We start from the raw sequence: 25,862 nt of genomic DNA, 5'->3' as shown, positions 1-25,862 counted from the left end.
CAAAGTCCTTAGAATCATTCATTCCACAATCCAGATTTAGAAAAGTTTGTCTTGTTTGTTGTTCTGATAAGCCAAACAAAAAATTGACTTTTCAAACTTTTTTAGTCACAGTCAGATTTTTCGTAACTACAACTTTTACAGTAAACTTATATGCATAAATCTACAATTACATATTCGACCAATCACCTCCTTCTTCTCTTAAACGTGGCGTTTGCAAAAACAAGAAATTACTAATAACCCCTTAAAGCCCCAATAGAGTATTCATCTTTTTTTTTTATACAGTTTTATCTGAAATAAAAACATAAATTTTCATCGATGGTTAACTTTATAATTTGCTGTCAGAGAAAATAACTAAATAAAAATAATAAAAAGACAAGTGCAGTATTATTGTCTATTTTTCCTGAAATACGTAAAGATGTTTGATTCTTGTAACTCAAGATCAGACGCATACAAAAGGATATGGGATAAAATATGATACCATATTTGGATGAACCCATGCTTCATTGCCCCTTCGTTCCGATAATCACAAATATTTTTTTTTTGTCGCACTGTTACACATAGAAAATTTAATACAATAAACTAACTTTTCCAAATGTATATAATTTGAAAATATATGACATATTAGAATAAAGTATTATAGTATCCAACCGTCTTTGTACTATAGCCAAAGTCCAACAATGAAAAAATAAAATAATAAGAAATAAAAAGTGATGAAAATTAACTACCAAGGTAGAGAGAGATCAGCTTTTTCGTCCAAAATCGTTTGCAATTATCGTTTTTTCTTTCTTTTCCTTTTTTTAGTTCACACAAGGTGATCGTTTTTAATATTAGTTTTTTGTGAGAACATAAATCCATTAATTTGGGGAATATGCTTGATATAACTTTTTAAAAATAATAATACAACTGTGTTTGGAAATTTTTTTTTCTGTTCAAATTTTTTTTGGGAGATATATGAACATAAATATTATTTAGTAGACAGTCGAAAATTATTTTTAGAAATTGTTCTAGCTAGGACGAGAATTTTTTCCTTTATAATCGATCAACATGGAGACTTTAAACATAAAGAATATCCTACTTCTCCACAAATTTTGGAGATTAGTCTGATCCGAATTCTCTCCATTATTAAAAAAAAGAAAGTTAAATACAAATAGTAGTAACTAAATATTAGATCATTTTTTTGTAGTACAAGAAAAAAAAACGATTTATCCATTGAGAAAATGAATATTCTAGCTTTAAGAAGTTAATATATTGTTGGATAGGATGTTGATTACTGAACAAAATCTCGTATTTTGGAGTTTCCGTTTGATCTGTTCATACTAATGGATGAAACAAAATACTTCAACAAGTGGAATGTAAAGGTTTTTCCCAATTCAGTTAGAAAGTGGAAATGATCATCAATTATATTATCTCTTCTTAAGTGGAGCTTTTAATTATTACATACACAGCACATCATTCTTTATTGTATAAGATATATATATATATATATATATATATATATATATATATATATATATTTCTGTATGTTATTGTAATAGTATGAATTATTTTCTCTGTCTAATTAACCTACAATTGTATTGTATTGTTTCTTACGTTTCAATTTTATTACCATTCCATATAGTATTTATTAACGTGAAGATATATATATATATATATATTTACATTAGAAAATTGTATATATAATACTGATATGTAACGTGAAGTTATATATTTTGCATCTCATCACATCAAGTATTATCCTCAGGAGACAATTTGCATGCAGAAATAATTCATAAAATTTAAAAGGTGTAGTGGCCATCGATCTCCACTGGGATAGCATTGTTGGACAGAGAGAAGTTAGATCTCTAAATTACAAGACAAAAAGGACCTGAGGCATTGCTTGGTCTTGTTTGTTTTAAGACAAATTAATTAAAACATAATTATAAAAACTGTTTGTATGAAACGAACCCATTGGGTCCGAATTAAGTTAATATCTTAAAACTCACCACGACCGAGAAACTTTCAAAATACATTTGATTGGACCATGATTGCATTCAAACGCAAATGCTAATACTACCCTAAACCCTAGGGTTACTAGTAAATATAGCTACATCTTATCTCTTTATTTTTAATGAAATCGTGATAATATAAACATTAGTTGCAATATATGTGCATACAAAGATGGGAAAGTTGTTCTTCCAAGTATCACGGCGCAAGTAATGTAAACTATAGCATCACCATAATAGGAGTCAACTTGCAATTTGCTCTCATTTTTCAGTTAGTCATAACTAACTCCGAAACTTTTCTTTATAAATACCCTTTCTCCCCATCCTCACTTCTTCATCACAATACAACACAAACCCTTTACATAAAACAAATACAACTTCATACTTCTTAGTGTGCAAACGTGAGTCATTCATATATCAACAACAAAATTAATGGCATCGATATTATTCATGTTCGTGACTCTGACCATTCTTTTCATGAGTCTAAAAGTCTCTCAAGCCACATCTCGTGTCACCTTCCACGAGCCAATCGTTGCTGACCACCACCAGCAATGGATGACTCAGTTCTCTCGAGTGTATAGCAACGAGCTCGAGAAACAGATGAGATTCGACGTGTTCAAGAAAAACTTGAAATTCATTGAGAAATTTAATAAGAAAGGTGATAGAACCTACAAGCTTGGTGTCAACGAGTTTGCGGATTGGACCAAAGAGGAGTTTATTTCTACCCACACCGGTCTCAAAGGCGTTAACGGGATTCCGACCTCTGAATTTCTCGATGAAATGATACCTTCTTGGAATTGGAATGTAAGTGATGTCGCCCGTGAGACCAAAGATTGGAGATACGAAGGAGCTGTAACACCTGTTAAGTACCAAGGACAATGTGGTACGTAAGCTTGCCAGAATTATATGATTATATTTCACATATTAATTCTACACGCAGACCAAATTACAATAAACCGCTGAAATAGTCAGTATGTTCATAATTTCATCATTCCACATAGTAAAAAAAAACTTAAACCCCAAGGTAGGTTACTGTTATGTTTAGGGTACTAAAGAGATTCGTTAATTATCGAGAAAATAACTAATCAAAATATAATTGATAAATTTTTGTGCAGGATGCTGTTGGGCGTTTTCATCCGTCGCAGCGGTGGAAGGTTTGACAAAGATTGTCGGAGGCAACCTAGTATCATTGTCTGAACAACAACTTCTAGATTGCGACAAGGGTGACAACGGTTGCAACGGTGGAATAATGTCAGACGCTTTCAGCTATATAATTAAAAACCGAGGCATTGCCTCCGAGGCATCATACCCTTACCAAGCGACAGAAGGGACATGCCGGCTCAATGCAAAACCCTCCGCATGGATCAGAGGGTTCCAGACTGTTCCAAGCAACAACGAACGTGCATTGCTAGAGGCCGTATCGAGACAGCCTGTCTCAGTGTCTATTGACGCGGATGGTCCCGGTTTCATGCATTACTCAGGAGGAGTGTACGACGAGCCATACTGTGGGACCAGTGTGAACCATGCAGTGACTTTCGTTGGATACGGAACGAGCCCGGAGGGGATCAAGTACTGGCTGGCTAAGAACTCTTGGGGTGAGACTTGGGGAGAGAATGGTTACATTAGGATCCGTAGAGATGTGGCGTGGCCTCAAGGCATGTGCGGTGTGGCTCAGTATGCTTTTTATCCAGTTGCTTAACTAAGCAGCTTATGATTTATTAATATATCAAAGTGATATTATTATTTAAATTTTAAACAAACAAATGGTGATCTTACTATATATATATATATATATATATGGCTTACGAATTTGCTTAGATGTGGTTTGCATCGCAAAGCTTGACCAATACGTACACTGTATATAAGTGTATATTGTTCATAATATTACATATATATATATAATATAGTTGTTGTAACTTGTAAGAAATGTAATGGGGTATTAATATTTCTTCTCTTTTGAATTGTTACAGCATTTTTATTTATTTTTAATTCACCATTTAAAAGAAGCCTAAAAACTTTTTATTTTTGTAATTTGGAAACGGTGGCAGCGGTAAACACACTAGAATGAGAAGGCGTTCAATTACGCGTTTTAGACACTATCACTAATTGAGTACGTTACGTTGCTTCTAGAGTTATGTTCGTAGATCATAGATGCATATTCGATATGATGAATATGATATAAATTTCAAACTCTTCGAAAATAATTCAATACACACTCCCTAGATATTTGTGTTATTTTTGCGATATTCACCCGAAAAATGAGATTTTACTACCTAAAATGAATTAATTGTGCTGTCTGACCCAAATTACTGCAATATATACTTTACTAAATCTGTCATTTTCAAAGTTACCGTAATCTTTTTCAAAATGGTAGATTTTGTAAAGTTATTCAAAGCTACCATGTATATTTTACAGTAGATGGTACATAATATTTGCATTTAAGGAAAATATATTCAATATAATTTGTTGGCGTATAAATTTGAAATTTTATTTGAGCATGTATGAATCTCATATAAAGTTCTCAAACATTTTGATTTTGGAACAAACAAAAAATGGTTTTATACATCAAAAACAACTTTTTATTGGTTCCCATACTAATTTTACATTTTTTTGTTGTCTCATCATCTGCTGCAAGATTTAGTACGAAGGTTACAGAAAGTGAAATCAGCAACATCTGCACACATAAAGGAACTAATGCATCATTTTGCTTTGAATTCTTAAAATCATCCACTCCAATTGCAACATTAGATCATCCTGGCCTCACCACTTTTTTGATCAACTATAATTCTCGAAAAACCTCAGACATGCTGAAGCAATTCCAGTCACTCATAAATAACACAAGCAATCGCAGTTCTAAAGGTTCCTATGAGGAATGCTCAGAAATTTTTGACCTTGCTATTGGTCGTTTTGATTCCGCTCTCAAATTTCTGGCAACCAAGGACTATAACAATGCTTTTTTAACGAACGACGTTAGTAGTACAATTAAAATTGCGCAGGATTGTGGATGGGAGCTGTCAAGTGTCATCAAGCCTAATCCACAGATTTTAGAAGGAGTTTCTATTGTCGAAAATGTATCTTCCATTGTTCTTGTGCTTTTGGAATGTTTTCTAAGAACAGACAAAAAGTTATGTTATTAATCAATACCCAAAGCTATAATAATAATATTGTTGTTTGGTACGGTGTTGTCATTACCGATTCACGCCGATATTTGATTGCTTTTGAATGTTCTTTACTATGTTATAATTTTTTATTAGCATTTTACAAATGTAAATGATGACCTTACACTAGTGTGCTTTGTGGAATACAAGGAACAAATATTGAAGTGATCAAAGTTGTGAGAGCTAATTATCATCCTGGTGGAGGAATAATGTTATATACATCACGTTTGAAGCCAACGATGCTTCTTCTCACCAACGTTGGTGGAAGCCTAAACGGCTAAACCATGACATAGCAGAACGTTATTGAATATTCTCAGTTCACATATACTAACGTTGGCAGTCTCAGCGAATAACATAGCAAGATCAATAGCGAAGAGTGTGACTGGTGATCGATGGCATAATTTTATGAGCTTGACTCCAAACTCAAATGTATATATTTATACACATACACTGACGACCAAAGAAAAAAAATCAAGTATATACAGAGATGGCATAACTTCGGTTTCTAATATATTTGATTTCTTTTTTCCTTATCCTAATTGGTGTAAAAAACACTCTCCTACTAATTATGTGAACATAATTATATGCTTTTCCAATTGACTGGTATAAATTCAGTAAATCTGATTAAACCTTTTGAGTCATCAATTTATTTACGGACTATTTCCTTAAAAGTTAAAATCCATCACCAGTCAAACATTCATTGGTTCTTGATATAATGGAACAAAAGGAGCATATGGATGTAAAGAATGAAAATTAAAAACAAAGAATGGATAAAGTTAGGGGAAAAAAACTTTGGAAGTTTAATATCTCATCTTTTTTTATTGGAATAAGAATACCTCATGTAAATATTGTTAGACTAAAAATACTTTATCTTTGTATTATTGGTAAATTCACACCTATGATTTAACATCCGTTAACAGACGTTACAGAATCATTTAACGGTCTTAAGTTTAATTAAATAGATATATTCTATTTGTTTACAGCTACTTATGAATATATTAGTGTGGAATGGTGGTATCAGATTTGATTTAACAACCACATTGAAAAGGTTCAACCCTCATCAACACTTGATTTCCTGATATTTTTTTTTAGATTTCTTAGGTTTTTTTAAAGTCTATCTATCAAACCTTAGACGCCGTCCACCATGAAACCGCTGGAAGTGAAACTTCTCCGAAGTCCTTTTGATGTTCATCATCTTCTTTATCTACCCATTTAAACCGAACATTCGATCTTCATTCTCTTCTTCTGGGTAGAAAACTGAACCGCCATAATTAAACAGATGAAGATAACGAAAAATATCAGCGGAGATTCGACCATCAATGACAGCGACGAGACATCGGAGTGGCGTGCCTCTGCTGGCTGTTCCTTAAATCCAATCCAGGAAGGCTCCGTTCCAAACCTAATTTGAGCTCACATCAGACATCTCAAAGGTTCTTTTGGAGCGTGTAAAGAAATCAAAAAAAGAGAAAAAAACTGCAAGTTTTGGGTATCAAACCCCGAAGGTGATGTCTGAACGGATCCTACCAATTACCACTAGACCATGCCAACCTGATTCAACATATTGTAAATAAATCTTATTTATCTATTAAAAACGTGAATTTCAAAACTAACACCGTCAAGTGGTTCTGTAACGCCTGTTATTGGATGTTAAATCGTGGATATGAATTTACCAATAATATAAAGATAAAATATTTTTAGTCAAACCATATTTAAATGAGATATTTTTATTTAAATAAAAAAATATAAGGTATTAAACGTCCAAATAAAAAATAGATGTAATATTTTAAAGTTTTTTTCCATAAAGTTAGTCAATGAAGTATTAAAGGTGATGAGAAATTTGTATTGACCGAATTATATTCACTCTCATAAATTCATAATCATAATCTCTATAGATTACATAGTTATATAATTACAACATATATATGTAGTAGAAGAGATTCCTACATTATATGGAAACAAATACAAAAAGAAATCTAAACAATAAATATAGATAATATTCTTATTAATTAATTTGATGACCTTCTTGATATCTTTATATAACATCACCACAATAGAGTCAATTTGCATTTGTTTCCATCATAGCAACTAGCAACTCACATTCCTCACTCTATAAAATACCCTTACTTTTTATTCTCACTTCTTCACTTTACTAGTAAACGTAATTTTTTCATATTACTCTAGTTCTTTTATTCAGCAGACCCGAAAATGGTTTTAGTAGTGTTTAAGTTCGTGGTACTAATCATGTTTACCATGGATCTAAGGATCTCTCAAGCTCGTATCACTTTGCACGAGCCATCCATTGTTGATAGCCACCAGCAATGGATGCTTAAATTTTCTCGAGTTTATGATAATGAATTCGAGAAACAAAGGAGGCTTGAAGTGTTCAGTAAAAACTTGAAATTCATCGAAAACTTCAACAACATGGGAAATCAAAGCTACGAGCTTGGTGTCAATGAGTTCACGGATTGGACCGAAGAGGAGTTCCTTGCCACCCACACCGGTCTTAGGGACGTTAATGTAACTTCACCATCTGAAGTGGTTGATGAGACGATGTCATCTTGGAATTGGAACGTCAGTGATGTCATCAGCACAAGCAAAGACTGGAGAAAGGAAGGAGCTGTGACACCGGTTAAATCCCAAGGAGGATGTGGTAAGCTTGTCGTAATTGTGATTATAATATAAACAGTCACTACACATATAGCTGGTTCAAGTAGTCATTTAATGTGACAATTATACACATTTCACATGCGAAGCTTGATCCCCAAGTTATGATTATCAATCTAAGTTTAGAGTAATTAATACAAGATTTGTTTTGTAAATTAAGTAACCAATATATATATATATATATATATATATATATATATACTAGAAAGTAGCCCACGCGATGCGTGGTTTATGTATGCATTATTAACTTGAAATATAAAATGAAGTAGTTATTCAGTTATATATGAAAAGTACATATGTAATTGTTAATATATGTTTTTAAAAATAATATTCATAATAATACAGTTCAACTTCAATTTTATAATTTATATATGTTATATAGTATTTCATAGAAGAGTGATGAAAAAAAAGAAAGTTAAAGTATATTACTAAATATTTTTGATTACAATGTATTGTTGAAATTTTCTAAACAGTATGTTACTAACTTACTATAGTAATAAGACCATTACTTATAGCAAAGCTAATTAAATATGTTATTTTCTTTAAATAATTAAGATAAATTATATTTTTTACTATTTTCTATTTTTTTTTTTTTTCGAAAATAAAAAACTGATAAGTAGTCTAGAAAGGTAAGCGTAAGATCTTACTTAATTATTTTGATAGATTATTTTATGTTGTCCTATATATTAATTTTATTGTCATCATCTAAAAGTAATAGTTAAAATAAAATAATTTTATATATGATGAGTCAATTTTAAAATAATTTATTAAAAAGATATCACAAAACAAATGAAACGACCGACCTTTTTTTTTTTTAAAAAAATAATAAATAATAAATAAACTACAACTAGTGGTCCCATACCCACTAGCCACCTAACCACAAACACATTCAACAGCGGAAATAACCAACCAATATTCAATAATAATCCAATAATAAAATATAACCATATTCCAACATAATCAATATCCAAAACAACAGGAATCATAGAACCAGCAACCTAGCAATGTTCTAATGACCCAACTCTAGCAATCTAGCAATGCTAGACAACATAAAACCGAGTCCCTAAAACATCCTCCTCTTCATTGCCTTGATTCCATGATCACACTTTGCCTTTACCTGCACCACAAACACATATTGCAATGCATGAGTATTTTATAAACACTCAGTAAGGCAATCCTCCCATCTACTGGGCTATACACACAAGCAATAGAGTATCTTTAACCATCAAACAACAAGCAATAAACAACGATCGACAAAACAGGACAGTGCATCGACCGACGCATACATGCATCGATCGACACACCAAGGGATTGCATCGACCGACACAGAAGCTGCATCGACCGATACCCAATCTGCATCGACCGACGCATGCTCGACATCACACGAAAACCCTAGAGTTTTACGCGCCGTCCTCGCACTTGCATCGACCGACGCAAGCTATGCATCGACCGATGCAATGCCGAGCATCGTGTTTCCCTGAAGCTTCTCGCCGGATCTTTGTTCCTGTAAACACAAAACTCGATCCCAAGCCACAAGAAAGCTTCCTAACGTCCATAACAACACTCTAACACGTCTAACAACATAAAACAAGCAGATTAAAGAGTTCTCTAGCTTAGATAAGCCATGGTCATGCACTTACCTTTGCCACAGAAAAAACTAAACCTCAAACAACCAAGAACACGCTCCCAGGAAGCTCCTACAACGATCCCTGCTACAGATCTGTACAGGAACGCCTCCAATCTCCCAGAATTCTCAAGAACACTCAAGAACAGTTTTTCTCTCTTTCTCTTTTCTCAAAAACGGCCACACAACCACGAATGAGACAAAACTCACATCTAAGGGTTTTCCTTAACCCAAAACGCAGCGTTTGACTTAAGTCAAAACGCACAGAATTGAACATGCATCGACCGATGCACCATCTGCATCGTCCGATGCAACTCCCAAACCGGGATTCCGGTCCACGGATGTTACAATTCTCCCCCACCAAACTAGATTCGTCCTCAAATCTCGAACAACCATCAGCCAAGGACTCCCGTGCATCCGTCTCCACGGCCCGCACTCCTCCGACCGATCTACAGAAGGTCACCTCTAGGCGATAGACTCACGCTCCAGGCGTCATTTGCTCTCGACTTTTGGACTTTCCTTTACTCATAGGCCTAAACCTTGAGTTTTTATTGGCTCCTTATCATACCTAAATCTGCATGCCATAACGTTGGCTCCTCATCGGGCCTAGACCCACATGCCATATTATATAAGGAAAAATCCAACTCGTCTCTCGGGTTGCCACCCTACAGTGCGCCTCCGGATAGTCATCCGAAGTCGATATACCAACCATATTCCCAAGCCACAAAGTCTCTGAATATGGCAGTACTAGGAGAACCTAAGTCCTCCAAGAGTCACGAGCAAACGATTCTGAACACGTCTGAGTCCTATCCCTATCCAGGTTTCCTTCCCGTGGCTCGCGTAAAACATCTCAATGTCCTACCAACCACATATCCCCTCACTGGAATACCTCATGACCACACAAGGATCATATACATGCCACAAGGGCCGCCACAAAGGCCAAACAAAATGTCCTAAAGAGGACCGCCACCAAGGCAAACAAATGTCCTAAAGAGGACCGCCACCAAGGCCAAACAAATGTCCTAAAGAGGACCGCCACCAAGACCAAACAAATGTCCTAAAGAGGACCGCCACCAAGGCCAAACAAATGTCCTAAAGAGGACCGTCACAAAGACACTCTGGCTAAAAAGCCTGTCACAAAGACCATCTGTCCCGAAGGACCGTCACAAAGACCATCTGTCCCGAAGGACCGTCACAAAGACACTCTGGCTAAACAGCCTGCCACAAAGGCCAAACAAATGTCCTAAAGAGGACCGCCACCAAGGCCACACAAATGTCCTAAAGAGGACCGTCACAAAGACACTCTGGCTAAAAAGCCCGTCACCAAGACCACACAATGTCTAAAAAGACCGCCACACACGGGCACACTGACTCAAAAGTCCGCCACTAAGGCCACACACAAGCCCCTTCAAGGCTTTCCACCGCTAAAATGGACAAATTCTGACTCCCGCAAAACTTTCCATATTTAGCACTTTCCATTTTTGGAAACCTCCATTTCAGGAATCATTCCTCCAAAACCCCGCCTCACGGAAACTTTGTACCCCGAACACCACCTCATCTTGTTACTGAGTCGCACAACCAACCATCCCAAGCAACCGAGTAACAAGAGAGATGGGCTGGAATACTCCATTCCCGCTCCAGCCACGGATTACAGATGGAACCAAGCTAGACAAGTTTAAGTCGCGGCTTACTTCTCATACCACTTCTTAAACCTTGCCTTCATCTTCGCCTCAGGTTCCCAAGTCTGCTCCTCAACACCATCACTGTCCCACAGGACTCTCATCAAAGGAATCTTCTTCTTCCGAAGTTCCTTGATCCTCCTCTCGAGAACTGGTCTCGCCTCCAGAGTCATGTTAGCCTGAAGGTCCTCAGGAATCTTAGCCAACACTCTCTCACCCTCACGGAGACACTTCCGCAACATAGACACATGGAAAACCTTATGGAATGCACGCATAACCTCAGGTAACTCCAATCTGTATGCCACTGGTACAACCCGCTCAATCACTCTAAATGGACCCATATAACTCGGACTCAACTTAGTCTCTGACAATGACCTGTTTGGACCCCGCAACATGACCATCTTGAGGTACACTCTGTCTCCCACCTGAAACTCAAGATCTCTCCTCCTCCTATCAGCATAACTCCTCTGTCTATCCTGAGCCTCCTTCATGTTCAGCTTGAGAACCCGAATCTTCTCTGAGGTCTCCTGAACAAAACTAGCACCAAACATGCTCCTCTCCCCCACCTGAGTCCAGCATAATGGTGTACGACATGGTCTCCCATACAAAGCCTCATAAGGAGCCATCTTAATACTCGCCTGATAACTGTTGTTGTAAGCAAACTCTACCAGGTTCAGGTGATCTGCCCAATGGCCACCCCAATCCAACACACACATCCTCAGCAAATCCTCCAGCGTCTGGATCGTCCTCTCAGACTGTCCATCTGTCTGGGGATGATAAGCTGTACTCATATGCACCTTATTGCCCATCTCTGCCTGAAATGCCTTCCAGAACACTGAAGTGAACTTAGAATCTCTGTCAGACACAATGCTCGCTAGCACCCCATGCAATCTGACTATCTCTCTCACATACTTCTTAGCCAAGACCGCTGCTCCATCAGTCTTTTTATGGCCAGAAAATGTGTTGACTTAGTCAACCGGTCCACAATGACCCAAATAGCATCAAAGGTCCGTGACACTGGCAATCCTACCACAAAATCCATGGTGATCATATCCCACTTCCACTCAGGAATGGGTAGACTCTTCAATAACCCGCCAGGAATCTGATGCTCAGCCTTCACTAGCTGACACACATCACACCTCGAAACCCAACCCGCTACATCCTTTTTCATCCCGACCCAATGCTAGTACCTCTTGAGATCACGGTACATCTTAGTCGCTCCTGGATGAATGGACAACTTGCTCGCATGAGCCTCTCTCAGAATCTCCTGTCTTAACTCCTCATCCTTGGGCACACAAACCCGACCGTGCACCAAGATAGTACCATTATCTGTTACCTGATACTCTGAATCCACATCCTTAGAGGCATTCACCAGCCCCAAATCCTTCTCTTGAGCCAACCGCACCCTACTCAGAAGATCTGCTCTATCTACTGCTTCCAAACCCAACGGTTCCTGTGAAACAGCACATAAGCTCAAAGCACTGATCTCCCCTACCAGAGACTCCATCTCATGCTCCTGAGACGAAGCTACCCTCTTCCGACTCAGAGCATCTGCAACCGTGTAAGCCTTACCAGGATGATAGGCTATCTCCAAATCATAATCCGCCACAAGCTCCATCCACCGCCTCTGTCTTAAATTCAGCTCAGGCTGAGTGAATATATACTTTAGGCTCTTATGATCTGTAAACACCTGTACCTTTGCACCATAAAGATAAGATCTCCAAATCTTCAGGGCAAAAACTACAGCACCCATCTCCAAATCATGAGTAGGATAATTGCCTTCATGCACCCGCAACTGCCGCGAAGCATAGGCAATCACCTTCCCATGCTGCATCAGAACACACCCCAAACCAACTCTAGATGCATCTGTATAAACCACATAGGGTTCTCCCTGCTCAGGCAAAGCCAACACTGGCGTAGTAGTCAACATCTCCTTCAGGCTTGCAAAGCCTTCCTCACACTCTTCTGACCAGACAAAAGGAACATCCTTCCCTGTCAACTTAGTCATAGGACGTGCTATGCTTGCAAACCCCTGCACAAATCTCCTATAGTAACCTGCCAATCCAAGGAAACTTATGATCTCTGTGGCATTCTGCGGTCTAGGCCAATCCCTGATAGCCTGAATCTTCTCTGGATCTACTGAAACTCCCTCAGCAGAAACAATGCGACCCAGAAAGCCCATCTCACGCTGCCAAAAACTGCAGTTGCTCAACTTAGCAAACAACTTCTGCTCCCGCAGCTTCTCCATAACCGCCCTCAAATGCACTGCATGCTCTTCAGGACTCTTAGAGTAAACTAGGATATCGTCGATGAAAATGATGACAGATACATCCAGAAACTCCTGAAACACGTTGTTCATCAATCTCATAAACGCTGCTAGTGCATTAGTCAACCCGAAAGGCATCACCACAAACTCATAGTGCCCATACCTCGTCCTGAGAGTAGTCTTCCTCACATCTGCCTCATCTATCGGTATCTGATGATAACCCGACGCCAGATTTACCTTAGAGAACCAAGTAGCACCCCTCAACTGATCCAACAACTCATCGATCCTAGGAAGAGGATACTTGTTCTTCACAGTGACCCGGTTCAAACCCCGATAATCAATGCACAACTTGAAACTCCCATCCTTCTTCTTCACAAACAACACCGGCGCTCCCCACGGTGATACACTAGGACGGATGAATCCCTTACTCAGCAAATCCTCTAGCTGCTTCTTCAGCTCTGCCATCTCTGCTGGAGCCATTCTGTAAGGAGCCTTGGATAACGGTGTCGTCCCCGGTTCCAGTTCAATGGTAAAAGGATCCGACCGAGATGGTGGTGATCCCTGCAAAGACTGAAACACATCCTCAAACTCTTCCACTACTGGAATACCGCTAACCATAGACTTCCCCACTGACTCTGGCATAGATATAGTAACCAAATAAGCCTCACGGCCCTTCTCGATCATCTTCCCAGCCTGAATGGCTGAGATCACGAGACTCCCCGAAGTCGGTCTAATACCCTGAAACACCAACTTCCCTCCTGAACGCTCAAACTCCAGTCTACCCCGATGGCAATCCTAATGCACCCTATGCCGATGCAACCAATCCATCCCGAGAATAACATCATACAACTCCACTGGACTGATAAGCAAATCCGCTGGCCACGACTCTCCTGCGATCTGAATATCAATTCCTCTAGCCCGACCAATCACTCTTAGGAACTCGCCTCCCGCAATTTTGACAACTCATGCACGCTCTGTAGGATCCTCGCTGATCCCCGCACACTATGCACACTCTGGAGTAATGAAGCTATGCGAAGCTCCAGAATCAAACATAACATGGGACTTAAACCCGCCCACCAACAAGGTCCCTACACAAACCTCATGTGTTGAGAACCTAACACTTTCTCACAGGAAAACATAAAATCTGACCCTACTAAAAATTCACAAAGATTAAGTACCAGAAATTATACCTGTGATCGCCCGGCACTGGTTCCACCAGTCTCTACCGTCGTGTAAACCTGTGGCCCCTGCTCAATCCGTGCCACCTGCTGACCTCCAGGCTGCACCTGCTGCAACGCTGCCACTGCTGCCGGCTGCAACTTGAGACAAAAAGGCCTGATGTGCCCTGTCTCCCTACAATGATAACATACCCGAAGCCCCGTCGTCGGAACACTCCTCTTGGGACAACTAGCAACCCTGTGATCCTTGCTCCCACAACCGAAGCAACCCGCACCACTCGGCTTCTGCGTAGCCTCCCACTTCCTCTTGGTTCCCTGAGCATGCCTACCGCTCCTGCTAGAACCACCCTGCTGCTAAGCCTTACTAGGCTGAACTGCTGGAGCTACCGCCACTGACTGTGCCCGGATATCCTCCTCAATCTCTGCTGCAGTCTCAACCAGCTCTGCACGCGTAGCATAACTCCTCCCTCTACAGTGAACTCTCAAGTCATCACGAAGAGCCCTCAAGAACCTCCTGATCTGAGCCTCCTCAGGCTCCATAGCCCGACCCCCATAACAAAGAAGTCGACTGAACTCCAAGTTCAGCTCCCGCACTGACCGTGTCCCCTGAGACAACTGAAGGAACTGCACCTCCAACTGATCCAATGCCTCTCTAGGAAAATACTTGCGGTTGAACTCCAGGACGAAGTCAGCCTAAGTCATCTCTCGCTGCACTCTCCTAGCAGCCACTGATCTCCACCACAACTCAGCATCACCACTCAAATAGTAGACCCCTATGTCTACCCAAAACTCCTCAGGACATCTCAGAGTATGGAAGTTACGTTCCACACTCGTCCTCCAAGCATCCACAACAGTAGGATCTGTACCACCCGAAAACCTCTCAGTGAACAGATCCTTCATCTCCTTGAGCATAGACAAATAACGTCTATGTGCTCCCACAGCCGCAACCAATGGCTGCCGCCCCCTCCTGCCACACTCACGGAATCCCTCGGAACACCCTGCGACTCGCCCACACCCTCAACTGTCACACTCTGGTCCTCGGTCTCACTAACCACTGGGACTCTGCCCCTACCACGACCACGTCCGCGTCCACGACCACGTCCGCGTCCACGACTTCGACCAGCCACAGCATCCTCTCTAACCATCTGCACTACCATGAACAGAAGGCTAAGCAAACAATTTCTATTATAACACAGAAACATAAACTCACCGTGGAATCACACAGTCGGCTCGAAGAGGATGTTCTAGGACTCCATGCCACACACAATTAACTAACTCACATAATCAATCAAGACATGCAATCCCAAACATCTACAACAGAAACCTAGTGAACCCAAACCTAGAACCGTAAGGGCTCTGATACCAAAATGAAACAACCGACCCTTTAAAAAAAAAAATAAATAAATAAATAATAAATAAACTACAACTAGTGGTCTCATACCCACTAGCCACCTAACCACAAATACATTCAACAGCAGAAATAACCAACCAATATTCAATAATAATCCAATAATAAAATAAAACCATATTCCAACATAATCAATATCCAAAACAACAGGAATCATAGAACCAGCAACCTAGCAATGTTCTAATGACCCAACTCTAGCAACCTAGCAATGCCAGACAACATAAAACCGAGTCCCTAGAACATCCTCCTCTTCATTGCCTTGATTCCACTATCATACTTTACCTTTACCTGCACCACAAACACATATTGCAATGCATGAGTATTTTATAAACACTCAGTAAGGCAATCCTCCCATCTACTGGGCTATACACACAAGCAATAGAGTATCTTTAACCATCAAACAACAAGCAATAAACAACGATCGACAAAACAGGACAGTGCATCGACCGACGCATACATGCATCGATCGACCCACCAAGTGATTACATCGACCGACACAGAAGCTGCATCGACCGATGCAAGTGTAACTTTCATCGACCGATACCCAATCTGCATCGACCGACGCATGCTCGACATCACACGAAAACCCTAGAGTTTTACGCGCCGTCCTCGCACTTGCATCGAACGACGCAAGCTATGCATCGACCGATGCAATGCCGAACATCGTGTTTTCCCCGAAGCTTCTCGCCGGATCTTCGTTCCTGTAAACACAAAACTCGATCCCAAGACAAGAAAGCTTCCTAACGTCCATAACAACACTCTAACACATCTAACAACACAAAACAAGCAGATTAAAGAGTTCTCTAGCTTAGATAAGCCATGGTCATGCACTTACCTTTGCCACAGAAGAAACTAAACCTCAAACAACCAAGAACACGCTCCCAGGAAGCTCTTACAACGATCCCAGCTACAGATCTCTACAGGAACGCCTCCAATCTCCCAGAATTCTCAAGAACACTCAAGAACAGTTTTTCTCTCTTTCTCTTTTCTCAAAAACGGCCACACAACCACGAATGAGACAAAACTCGCATCTAAGGGTTTTCCTTAACCCAAAACGCAGCGTTTGACTTAAGTCAAAACGCACAGAATTGAACATGCATCGACCAATGCACCATCTGCATCGTCCGATGCAACTCCCAAACCGGGATTCCGGTCCACGGATGTTACAACAAATATCTTATACTATAAGTTTAACCAGTTTTTATAAAAATTATTGAAAAGAAAAGTGTGTCAAATTTAAAATATTTTTTATTTTTTATATATTGTCTCTATTTCTAATCATTTAAAAATATATAGTATAATTACCAATAAATTAAGTTTTGAAATTATTGTTTTATGTTATATCATAGGGGGATAAAGCAATTATGTTATGATACCATTATGTTTTTTTAGTACATATATACGTTTTAAAGACAATTAAACTGTAACTTATAAATTACTATTAAATACAAATTTTAGTTCATCTCTAATACAATATATATATATAACTATTTAATATAATGTGAGTTTTTTATATATGATTATTGAATACAATGTGAGTTTTTTATATACGCTTATTGAATATAATGTGAGTTTTTTAATTAGTCTAACATATAATAATAGGACAATTTGTTACAGCAAAGTTAATTAAATTTGGTCTGTTTGTTAAATAATTAAAATAAGTTAATTTATTTATAGTTTGTTTTTTATGAAAAAAAAAACTGATAAGTATTCTAAGGGCATCTTTATAGGGGGAACTATTTTGGGTGTTCTTAGAGTAAATATATTATGAAAATAATGTAAGATCAGTAGTTAAGATCTTTTGTTAAAAAGTTAGTTATTGGGGAACATGTTTAAGATCATAAGATTTAGTAATATAATAATGTTAAACATATTACAATTATAAAAACTTATAAAATAACATTTAAATTGCAAACTTATAAAACTTTTACTAAAATTCAGAATACAATATCAAAATTTTATGAAACAAAAAAACATTAAAAAAAGAAAAAAAAACATATTACTTAATTAAAGCACACAAATATTTTATTTAATTAATATATAGTTTAATGTCCAAATTTATTCTATATATTCTCAATCAAATCCTCTTTTAATTTGTGAAAAATTGTTTACAAAAAATAATATCCATTCACAGCTTGCTACATCAGCTTAGAACTGAGCCCAGAACAGTTCTACATTAAGAACTGATCTTGGTGTTCTTATGCCACTATTCATTATTTTTCTAATTTTTTTGGGCTAAGAACACCCTTGGTGTTATGCCTATAAAGATGGCCTAAGAAAAAAGTGTAAGATCTTACTTAATTACTTTGATATATAAATTGTATTGTCCTATATATTAATTTTATTTGCATATCTAAGAGTAATAGTTAACAACAAATAATTTTATAGAGTGATAAGTCAATTTTAAAATAATTTATAAAAACGATATCACAAAACAAATATCTTATACTCTAAATCTGACTAATTGTTTATTAAAATTCATGAAAATAAAAGTGTGTCAAATTTAATGTAAATATTTGTTTTTTATAGAAATTTTCTCTATTTCTAATCATTTAAAAATAGATATTACAATTAACTATAAATTATATTTTGAAACTATTGTTTTCTGTTATTTCATGGGGAGATAAAACAATTATGTTATGATACCAATTTTTTTTTAGTACATATGTTTTAAACATAGTCAAACTGTAACTTATAGGATACTATTAAATACAAAGTTGAGTTGTGTTTTAATATATTATATATGATTATTGAATACATATATTAGAAAATCTTATATATTTTTAAATTAGTCTATCATAAATTAATTTGGTTTCAGTTTTTACTTTAAAAGTATGAAACCATTTTCTATTTTTATTTTGTTTAATGTAAATATTTGTTTCTTATATAAATTGTCTCTATTTCTAATCATTTAAAAATAAATATTACAATTAACTATAAATTATATTTTGAAACTATTAGTTTCTGTCATTTCATGGGAAGATAAAACAATTATGTTATGATACCAATTTTTTTTTTAGTACATATGTTTTAAAGACAGTCAAACTGTAACTTATAGGATACTATTAAATATAAAGTTGAGTTATGTCTTTAATACATTATATATGATTATTGAATACACATATTAGAAAATCTTATATATTATTAAATTATTCTATCATAAATTATTTTTGTTTCAGTTTTTACTTTAAAAGTATGAAACCATTTTCTATTTTTATTTAGTTTGAATTTGTTTATATTTTTTAGTTGGGTTGATCAGTATTTTTATAAGGTTCTATGTTGTATGATTTCATTATGAAATATATTAGATGTTAAAAGTTAAAAATGTAAGAAAGATATTTTTGTTACAATGATGGAAAAAATCAAAAAACACACTATACAACAATTTTTGTTGTTAGCAAACTATATACCAGATACAAATAAAATAAAGTCAAATTAAAAAATTAGAATGTTAAATTTAAATTAATGAAAATAACATGTGTCACAAAAGTAGAGTGCCAAATGTCACATTGTTAGGCAAAGTTAGAAAAAAACCTTCTCTTATTATATAAGATATATATATATATGCTTGGGCAGGAGGTTGTTCAGGAGGATATGAACCAAACGATGTCAAATTCACCTATACTCACTTTCTCACAATCATCGTTTTCAGCAGCTACCACCTCCGATGTACCTTCACAAATTGTGTATTTAATAGTATTATATATGTTACAGTTTGATTGTCTTTAAAACATATGTACTAAAAAAAAATTGGTATCATAACATAATTGTTTTATCTCCCCCAAAAAATAATAGAAAACAATAGTTTCAAAATTTATTGTTAATTATACTATTTATTTTAAAATGATAAGAAAATAGAGACAATTTATAGAAGAAAAAAATATGTATATTAAATTTGAGACACTTTTATTTTCATGAATTATTATAAAAAATTAGTTACTTAGAGTATAAGATATATGTTTTGTGATATCGTTTTATGAAACAAAAAAACATTAAAAAAAGAAAAAAAAACATATTACTTAATTAAAGCACACAAATATTTTATTTAATTAATATATAGTTTAATGTCCAAATTTATTCTATATATTCTCAATCAAATCCTCTTTTAATTTGTGAAAAATTATTTACAAAAAATAATATCCATTCACAGCTTGCTACATCAGCTTAGAACTGAGCCCAGAACAGTTCTACATTAAGAACTGATCTTGGTGTTCTTATGCCACTATTCATTATTTTTCTAATTTTTTTGGGCTAAGAACACCCTTGGTGTTATGCCTATAAAGATGGCCTAAGAAAAAAGTGTAAGATCTTACTTAATTACTTTGATATATAAATTGTATTGTCCTATATATTAATTTTATTTGCATATCTAAGAGTAATAGTTAACAACAAATAATTTTATAGAGTGATAAGTCAATTTTAAAATAATTTATAAAAACGATATCACAAAACAAATATCTTATACTCTAAATCTGACTAATTGTTTATTAAAATTCATGAAAATAAAAGTGTGTCAAATTTAATGTAAATATTTGTTTTTTATAGAAATTTTCTCTATTTCTAATCATTTAAAAATAGATATTACAATTAACTATAAATTATATTTTGAAACTATTGTTTTCTGTTATTTCATGGGGAGATAAAACAATTATGTTATGATACCAATTTTTTTTTAGTACATATGTTTTAAACATAGTCAAACTGTAACTTATAGGATACTATTAAATACAAAGTTGAGTTGTGTTTTAATATATTATATATGATTATTGAATACATATATTAGAAAATCTTATATATTTTTAAATTAGTCTATCATAAATTAATTTGGTTTCAGTTTTTACTTTAAAAGTATGAAACCATTTTCTATTTTTATTTTGTTTAATGTAAATATTTGTTTCTTATATAAATTGTCTCTATTTCTAATCATTTAAAAATAAATATTACAATTAACTATAAATTATATTTTGAAACTATTAGTTTCTGTCATTTCATGGGAAGATAAAACAATTATGTTATGATACCAATTTTTTTTTTAGTACATATGTTTTAAAGACAGTCAAACTGTAACTTATAGGATACTATTAAATATAAAGTTGAGTTATGTCTTTAATACATTATATATGATTATTGAATACACATATTAGAAAATCTTATATATTATTAAATTATTCTATCATAAATTATTTTTGTTTCAGTTTTTACTTTAAAAGTATGAAACCATTTTCTATTTTTATTTAGTTTGAATTTGTTTATATTTTTTAGTTGGGTTGATCAGTATTTTTATAAGGTTCTATGTTGTATGATTTCATTATGAAATATATTAGATGTTAAAAGTTAAAAATGTAAGAAAGATATTTTTGTTACAATGATGGAAAAAATCAAAAAACACACTATACAACAATTTTTGTTGTTAGCAAACTATATACCAGATACAAATAAAATAAAGTCAAATTAAAAAATTAGAATGTTAAATTTAAATTAATGAAAATAACATGTGTCACAAAAGTAGAGTGCCAAATGTCACATTGTTAGGCAAAGTTAGAAAAAAACCTTCTCTTATTATATAAGATATATATATATATATATGCTTGGGCAGGAGGTTGTTCAGGAGGATATGAACCAAACGATGTCAAATTCACCTATACTCACTTTCTCACAATCATCGTTTTCAGCAGCTACCACCTCCGATGTACCTTCACAAATTGTGTATTTAATAGTATTATATATGTTACAGTTTGATTGTCTTTAAAACATATGTACTAAAAAAAAATTGGTATCATAACATAATTGTTTTATCTCCCCCAAAAAATAATAGAAAACAATAGTTTCAAAATTTATTGTTAATTATACTATTTATTTTAAAATGATAAGAAAATAGAGACAATTTATAGAAGAAAAAAATATGTATATTAAATTTGAGACACTTTTATTTTCATGAATTATTATAAAAAATTAGTTACTTAGAGTATAAGATATATGTTTTGTGATATCGTTTTATGAAACAAAAAAACATTAAAAAAAGAAAAAAAAACATATTACTTAATTAAAGCACACAAATATTTTATTTAATTAATATATAGTTTAATGTCCAAATTTATTCTATATATTCTCAATCAAATCCTCTTTTAATTTGTGAAAAATTATTTACAAAAAATAATATCCATTCACAGCTTGCTACATCAGCTTAGAACTGAGCCCAGAACAGTTCTACATTAAGAACTGATCTTGGTGTTCTTATGCCACTATTCATTATTTTTCTAATTTTTTTGGGCTAAGAACACCCTTGGTGTTATGCCTATAAAGATGGCCTAAGAAAAAAGTGTAAGATCTTACTTAATTACTTTGATATATAAATTGTATTGTCCTATATATTAATTTTATTTGCATATCTAAGAGTAATAGTTAACAACAAATAATTTTATAGAGTGATAAGTCAATTTTAAAATAATTTATAAAAACGATATCACAAAACAAATATCTTATACTCTAAATCTGACTAATTGTTTATTAAAATTCATGAAAATAAAAGTGTGTCAAATTTAATGTAAATATTTGTTTTTTATAGAAATTTTCTCTATTTCTAATCATTTAAAAATAGATATTACAATTAACTATAAATTATATTTTGAAACTATTGTTTTCTGTTATTTCATGGGGAGATAAAACAATTATGTTATGATACCAATTTTTTTTTAGTACATATGTTTTAAACATAGTCAAACTGTAACTTATAGGATACTATTAAATACAAAGTTGAGTTGTGTTTTAATATATTATATATGATTATTGAATACATATATTAGAAAATCTTATATATTTTTAAATTAGTCTATCATAAATTAATTTGGTTTCAGTTTTTACTTTAAAAGTATGAAACCATTTTCTATTTTTATTTTGTTTAATGTAAATATTTGTTTCTTATATAAATTGTCTCTATTTCTAATCATTTAAAAATAAATATTACAATTAACTATAAATTATATTTTGAAACTATTAGTTTCTGTCATTTCATGGGAAGATAAAACAATTATGTTATGATACCAATTTTTTTTTTAGTACATATGTTTTAAAGACAGTCAAACTGTAACTTATAGGATACTATTAAATATAAAGTTGAGTTATGTCTTTAATACATTATATATGATTATTGAATACACATATTAGAAAATCTTATATATTATTAAATTATTCTATCATAAATTATTTTTGTTTCAGTTTTTACTTTAAAAGTATGAAACCATTTTCTATTTTTATTTAGTTTGAATTTGTTTATATTTTTTAGTTGGGTTGATCAGTATTTTTATAAGGTTCTATGTTGTATGATTTCATTATGAAATATATTAGATGTTAAAAGTTAAAAATGTAAGAAAGATATTTTTGTTACAATGATGGAAAAAATCAAAAAACACACTATACAACAATTTTTGTTGTTAGCAAACTATATACCAGATACAAATAAAATAAAGTCAAATTAAAAAATTAGAATGTTAAATTTAAATTAATGAAAATAACATGTGTCACAAAAGTAGAGTGCCAAATGTCACATTGTTAGGCAAAGTTAGAAAAAAACCTTCTCTTATTATATAAGATATATATATATATGCTTGGGCAGGAGGTTGTTGGGCGTTCGCAGCGATTGCAGCGGTGGAAGGTCTGACAAAGATTGCCCAAAGAAACCTTGTATCACTGTCCGACCAGCAGCTTCTAGATTGCGCTAGAGAGCATAACAGAGGTTGCAAGGGCGGAACAATAGTCGAAGCTTTCAATTACATAGTAAAAACCGAGGCATTGCTTCAGAAAATGAATACCCTTTCCATGGGAAAGAGGGCCAGTGCCAGACCAAAGCTAGACCCGCCGCAGTAATCAGAGGGTTGAGATACGTTCCAAGCAACAACGAACGTGCGTTACTCCAAGCCGTATCAGGACAGCCTGTCTCAGTGGGCATTGTCGGGACTGGGGCCGATTTCATTCATTACAAAGAGGGAGTGTACAATCCGCGCGACTGTGGTATCAACGTGAATCATGCATTGACGTTAGTTGGGTATGGCAAGAGTCCGGAGGGGATCAAGTACTGGTTGGCTAAGAACTCTTGGGGTAAGACTTGGGGGGGGGGAATGGTTACATTAGGTTTCGTAGAGATGTTGAGTGGCCTCAGGGCATGTGTGGTGTAGCTCAGTGGGCTACTTATCCGGTTGCGTAACTGATTCGGTTAACTGGAGGATTTATATTGAAGTGACCATATAATATTGTTTAGATGTTACCTAAATCTACATCGAAACTTGAGCTCAGCCTGTAACAATCATATTTATGTACTGTTGGTGCGGGAATTGGCACCCCCAACATACCGGTCTAAACTAGAGAACAAACCGGTTAACCAACCCAGGAATTCGGTCCAATGTTGAATTCAACCTACGAATGAAGGTCCAACAAGATCGAAAGGCCCAGTTCAAGAGCAAGTAGCCGATTTCCCAAATCGCCTCATGACCGACCTGGCAAATAAAGGAAACTTTCCTAATTTTTCAATTTGTTAGGAAAGTGAGCAACCCTCTCCCAGCAGAACGTCTCAGATGCTGGGAACCTCGAAACCCTGAACTGTCTCGAATCCAGCCGTCACTTCAACCATTCGCAGGATATTGTCTCGAATCCAGCCGTCACTTCATCTATTTAGTGAAACTTCTCCGAAGTCCTGTGGATGTTCATCATCTTCTTTATCTACCCATTTTAAACCGAACATTCGATCTTCGTTCTCTTCTTCTGGGTAGAAAACTGAACCGCCAGAACTAAACAGATGAAAGATAACAAAAATACCAGCGGAGATTCAACCATCAACGACAGCGACGAGACATCGGAGTGGTGTGCCTCCGCTGGCTGTTCCTTAATTCCACTCTAGGAAGGCTCCGTTCCGAACCTAGTTCGAGCTCGCATCAGACATCTCAAAGGTTCTTTCGGAGCGTGCAAAGAAAGAAAAAAAGGGAAAAAGAACTGCAACTTTTGGGTATCAACCCCCGAAGCTGATGTCTGAACAAATCCTACCAATTACCACTAGAGCACACCAACCTGATTCAACATATTGTAAATAAATCTTATTTATCTATTAAAAACGTGAATTACAAAACTAACACCGTCAAGTAGTTCTGTAACGCCTGTTATCGAATGTTAAATTGTAGATATGAATTTACTAATAACTAGATGAAAACCCACACTGTTTATGTAAATTTTGATTTATTAGGTATAAAACAATAGTATTATCTTTATTTGATTTATTCTATGTATTTTATAATTTATAATTTTAATTTACTTAGATTCATACTCCGGTTTCGACTATAGGAGCTACAATAAACTTAACTGTGAGAACTGAGATCAATTCTCTCCTTCCGAAGTGATTTGTGTGTGCAGGAGCTTATCACCGTTAAAAGTTCCGAACTGAATAGAGAGTGTTTGAATGCTAAAACTGTATAATACTCTTGAGAGAAAAAATGTTTCGATCCCTACAAAGACTCCCCCCCCCCTTACATATTTATACCGACAAATTAATTACCCAATCAATGCGTAATTAATTTTACACGATTTTTGCGTCCTAATTAGTTCAATTGAATGCAGGAATCTTTGACCAAACCCGAGCTGCGAGCTGACTAATAGGACGCCTGCCCGAGCTCTCTTCTCCTCTCTGGGCCTGATGGGCCGACTGGCGTTTCTCTCTTGGCTCGTTTGGCGTGCCCGGTTCAGGCCCTTCACCTGTATCCCGAGATGGCGAATCGTGGGTACAACAGTTGCCCCCCCCCAAGTCTCCCGAGCTGAGCAGTTCGGGGGACTTTTGATCTCCGAACGATCAATTTCGGGAAACTGAATATTCCCCATATCCCATGATTTGATCGTGGTAATGATGAGATTTGCCTTCCCGAA

The 25,862-nt window shown here is 35.3% G+C and overlaps 2 protein-coding genes and 1 pseudogene across 2 annotated transcripts; all 3 read left to right on the top strand.

The window, feature by feature from the left end:
- Positions 1-2,318: 2,318 nt before the first annotated feature.
- On the top strand, positions 2,319-3,938 carry LOC104757238 (senescence-specific cysteine protease SAG39-like). The gene is made up of 2 exons (XM_010479966.2): positions 2,319-2,865; positions 3,098-3,938. Exons 1-2 carry the CDS (start codon positions 2,415-2,417, stop codon positions 3,679-3,681), a joined length of 1,035 nt encoding a protein of 344 aa, XP_010478268.1. The 5' UTR covers positions 2,319-2,414; the 3' UTR covers positions 3,682-3,938.
- Positions 3,939-4,508: 570 nt separating this feature from the next.
- LOC147924010 (pectinesterase inhibitor 1-like) lies at positions 4,509-5,159 on the top strand. The gene has a single exon (XM_087493606.1). The coding sequence runs from the start codon at positions 4,535-4,537 to the stop codon at positions 5,117-5,119; it is 585 nt and encodes a 194-aa protein (XP_087349732.1). The 5' UTR covers positions 4,509-4,534; the 3' UTR covers positions 5,120-5,159.
- Positions 5,160-7,236: 2,077 nt separating this feature from the next.
- On the top strand, positions 7,237-24,159 carry LOC104759490 (senescence-specific cysteine protease SAG39-like; annotated as a pseudogene).
- Positions 24,160-25,862: the final 1,703 nt, after the last annotated feature.

The sequence above is a fragment of the Camelina sativa genome, chromosome 17 (assembly GCF_030686135.1).
Source record: "Camelina sativa cultivar CO46 ecotype springtype chromosome 17, ASM3068613v1".
NCBI classification, from domain to species: domain Eukaryota; kingdom Viridiplantae; phylum Streptophyta; class Magnoliopsida; order Brassicales; family Brassicaceae; genus Camelina; species Camelina sativa.
The sequence above is the reverse complement of the archived record's forward strand: the minus strand, read 5'-3'. Positions and strand labels throughout refer to the sequence as shown.

Excerpts from the sequence above, each read along its gene's own strand:
- LOC104757238 (XM_010479966.2), top strand. The coding sequence starts at position 2,415 with ATGGCATCGATATTATTCATGTTCGTGACTCTGACCATTCTTTTCATG. Across the intron at positions 2,866-3,097 it reads TAAGTACCAAGGACAATGTG|GATGCTGTTGGGCGTTTTCA; the intron begins GTACGTAAGCTT and ends ATTTTTGTGCAG.
- LOC147924010 (XM_087493606.1), top strand. The coding sequence starts at position 4,535 with ATGGTTTTATACATCAAAAACAACTTTTTATTGGTTCCCATACTAATT.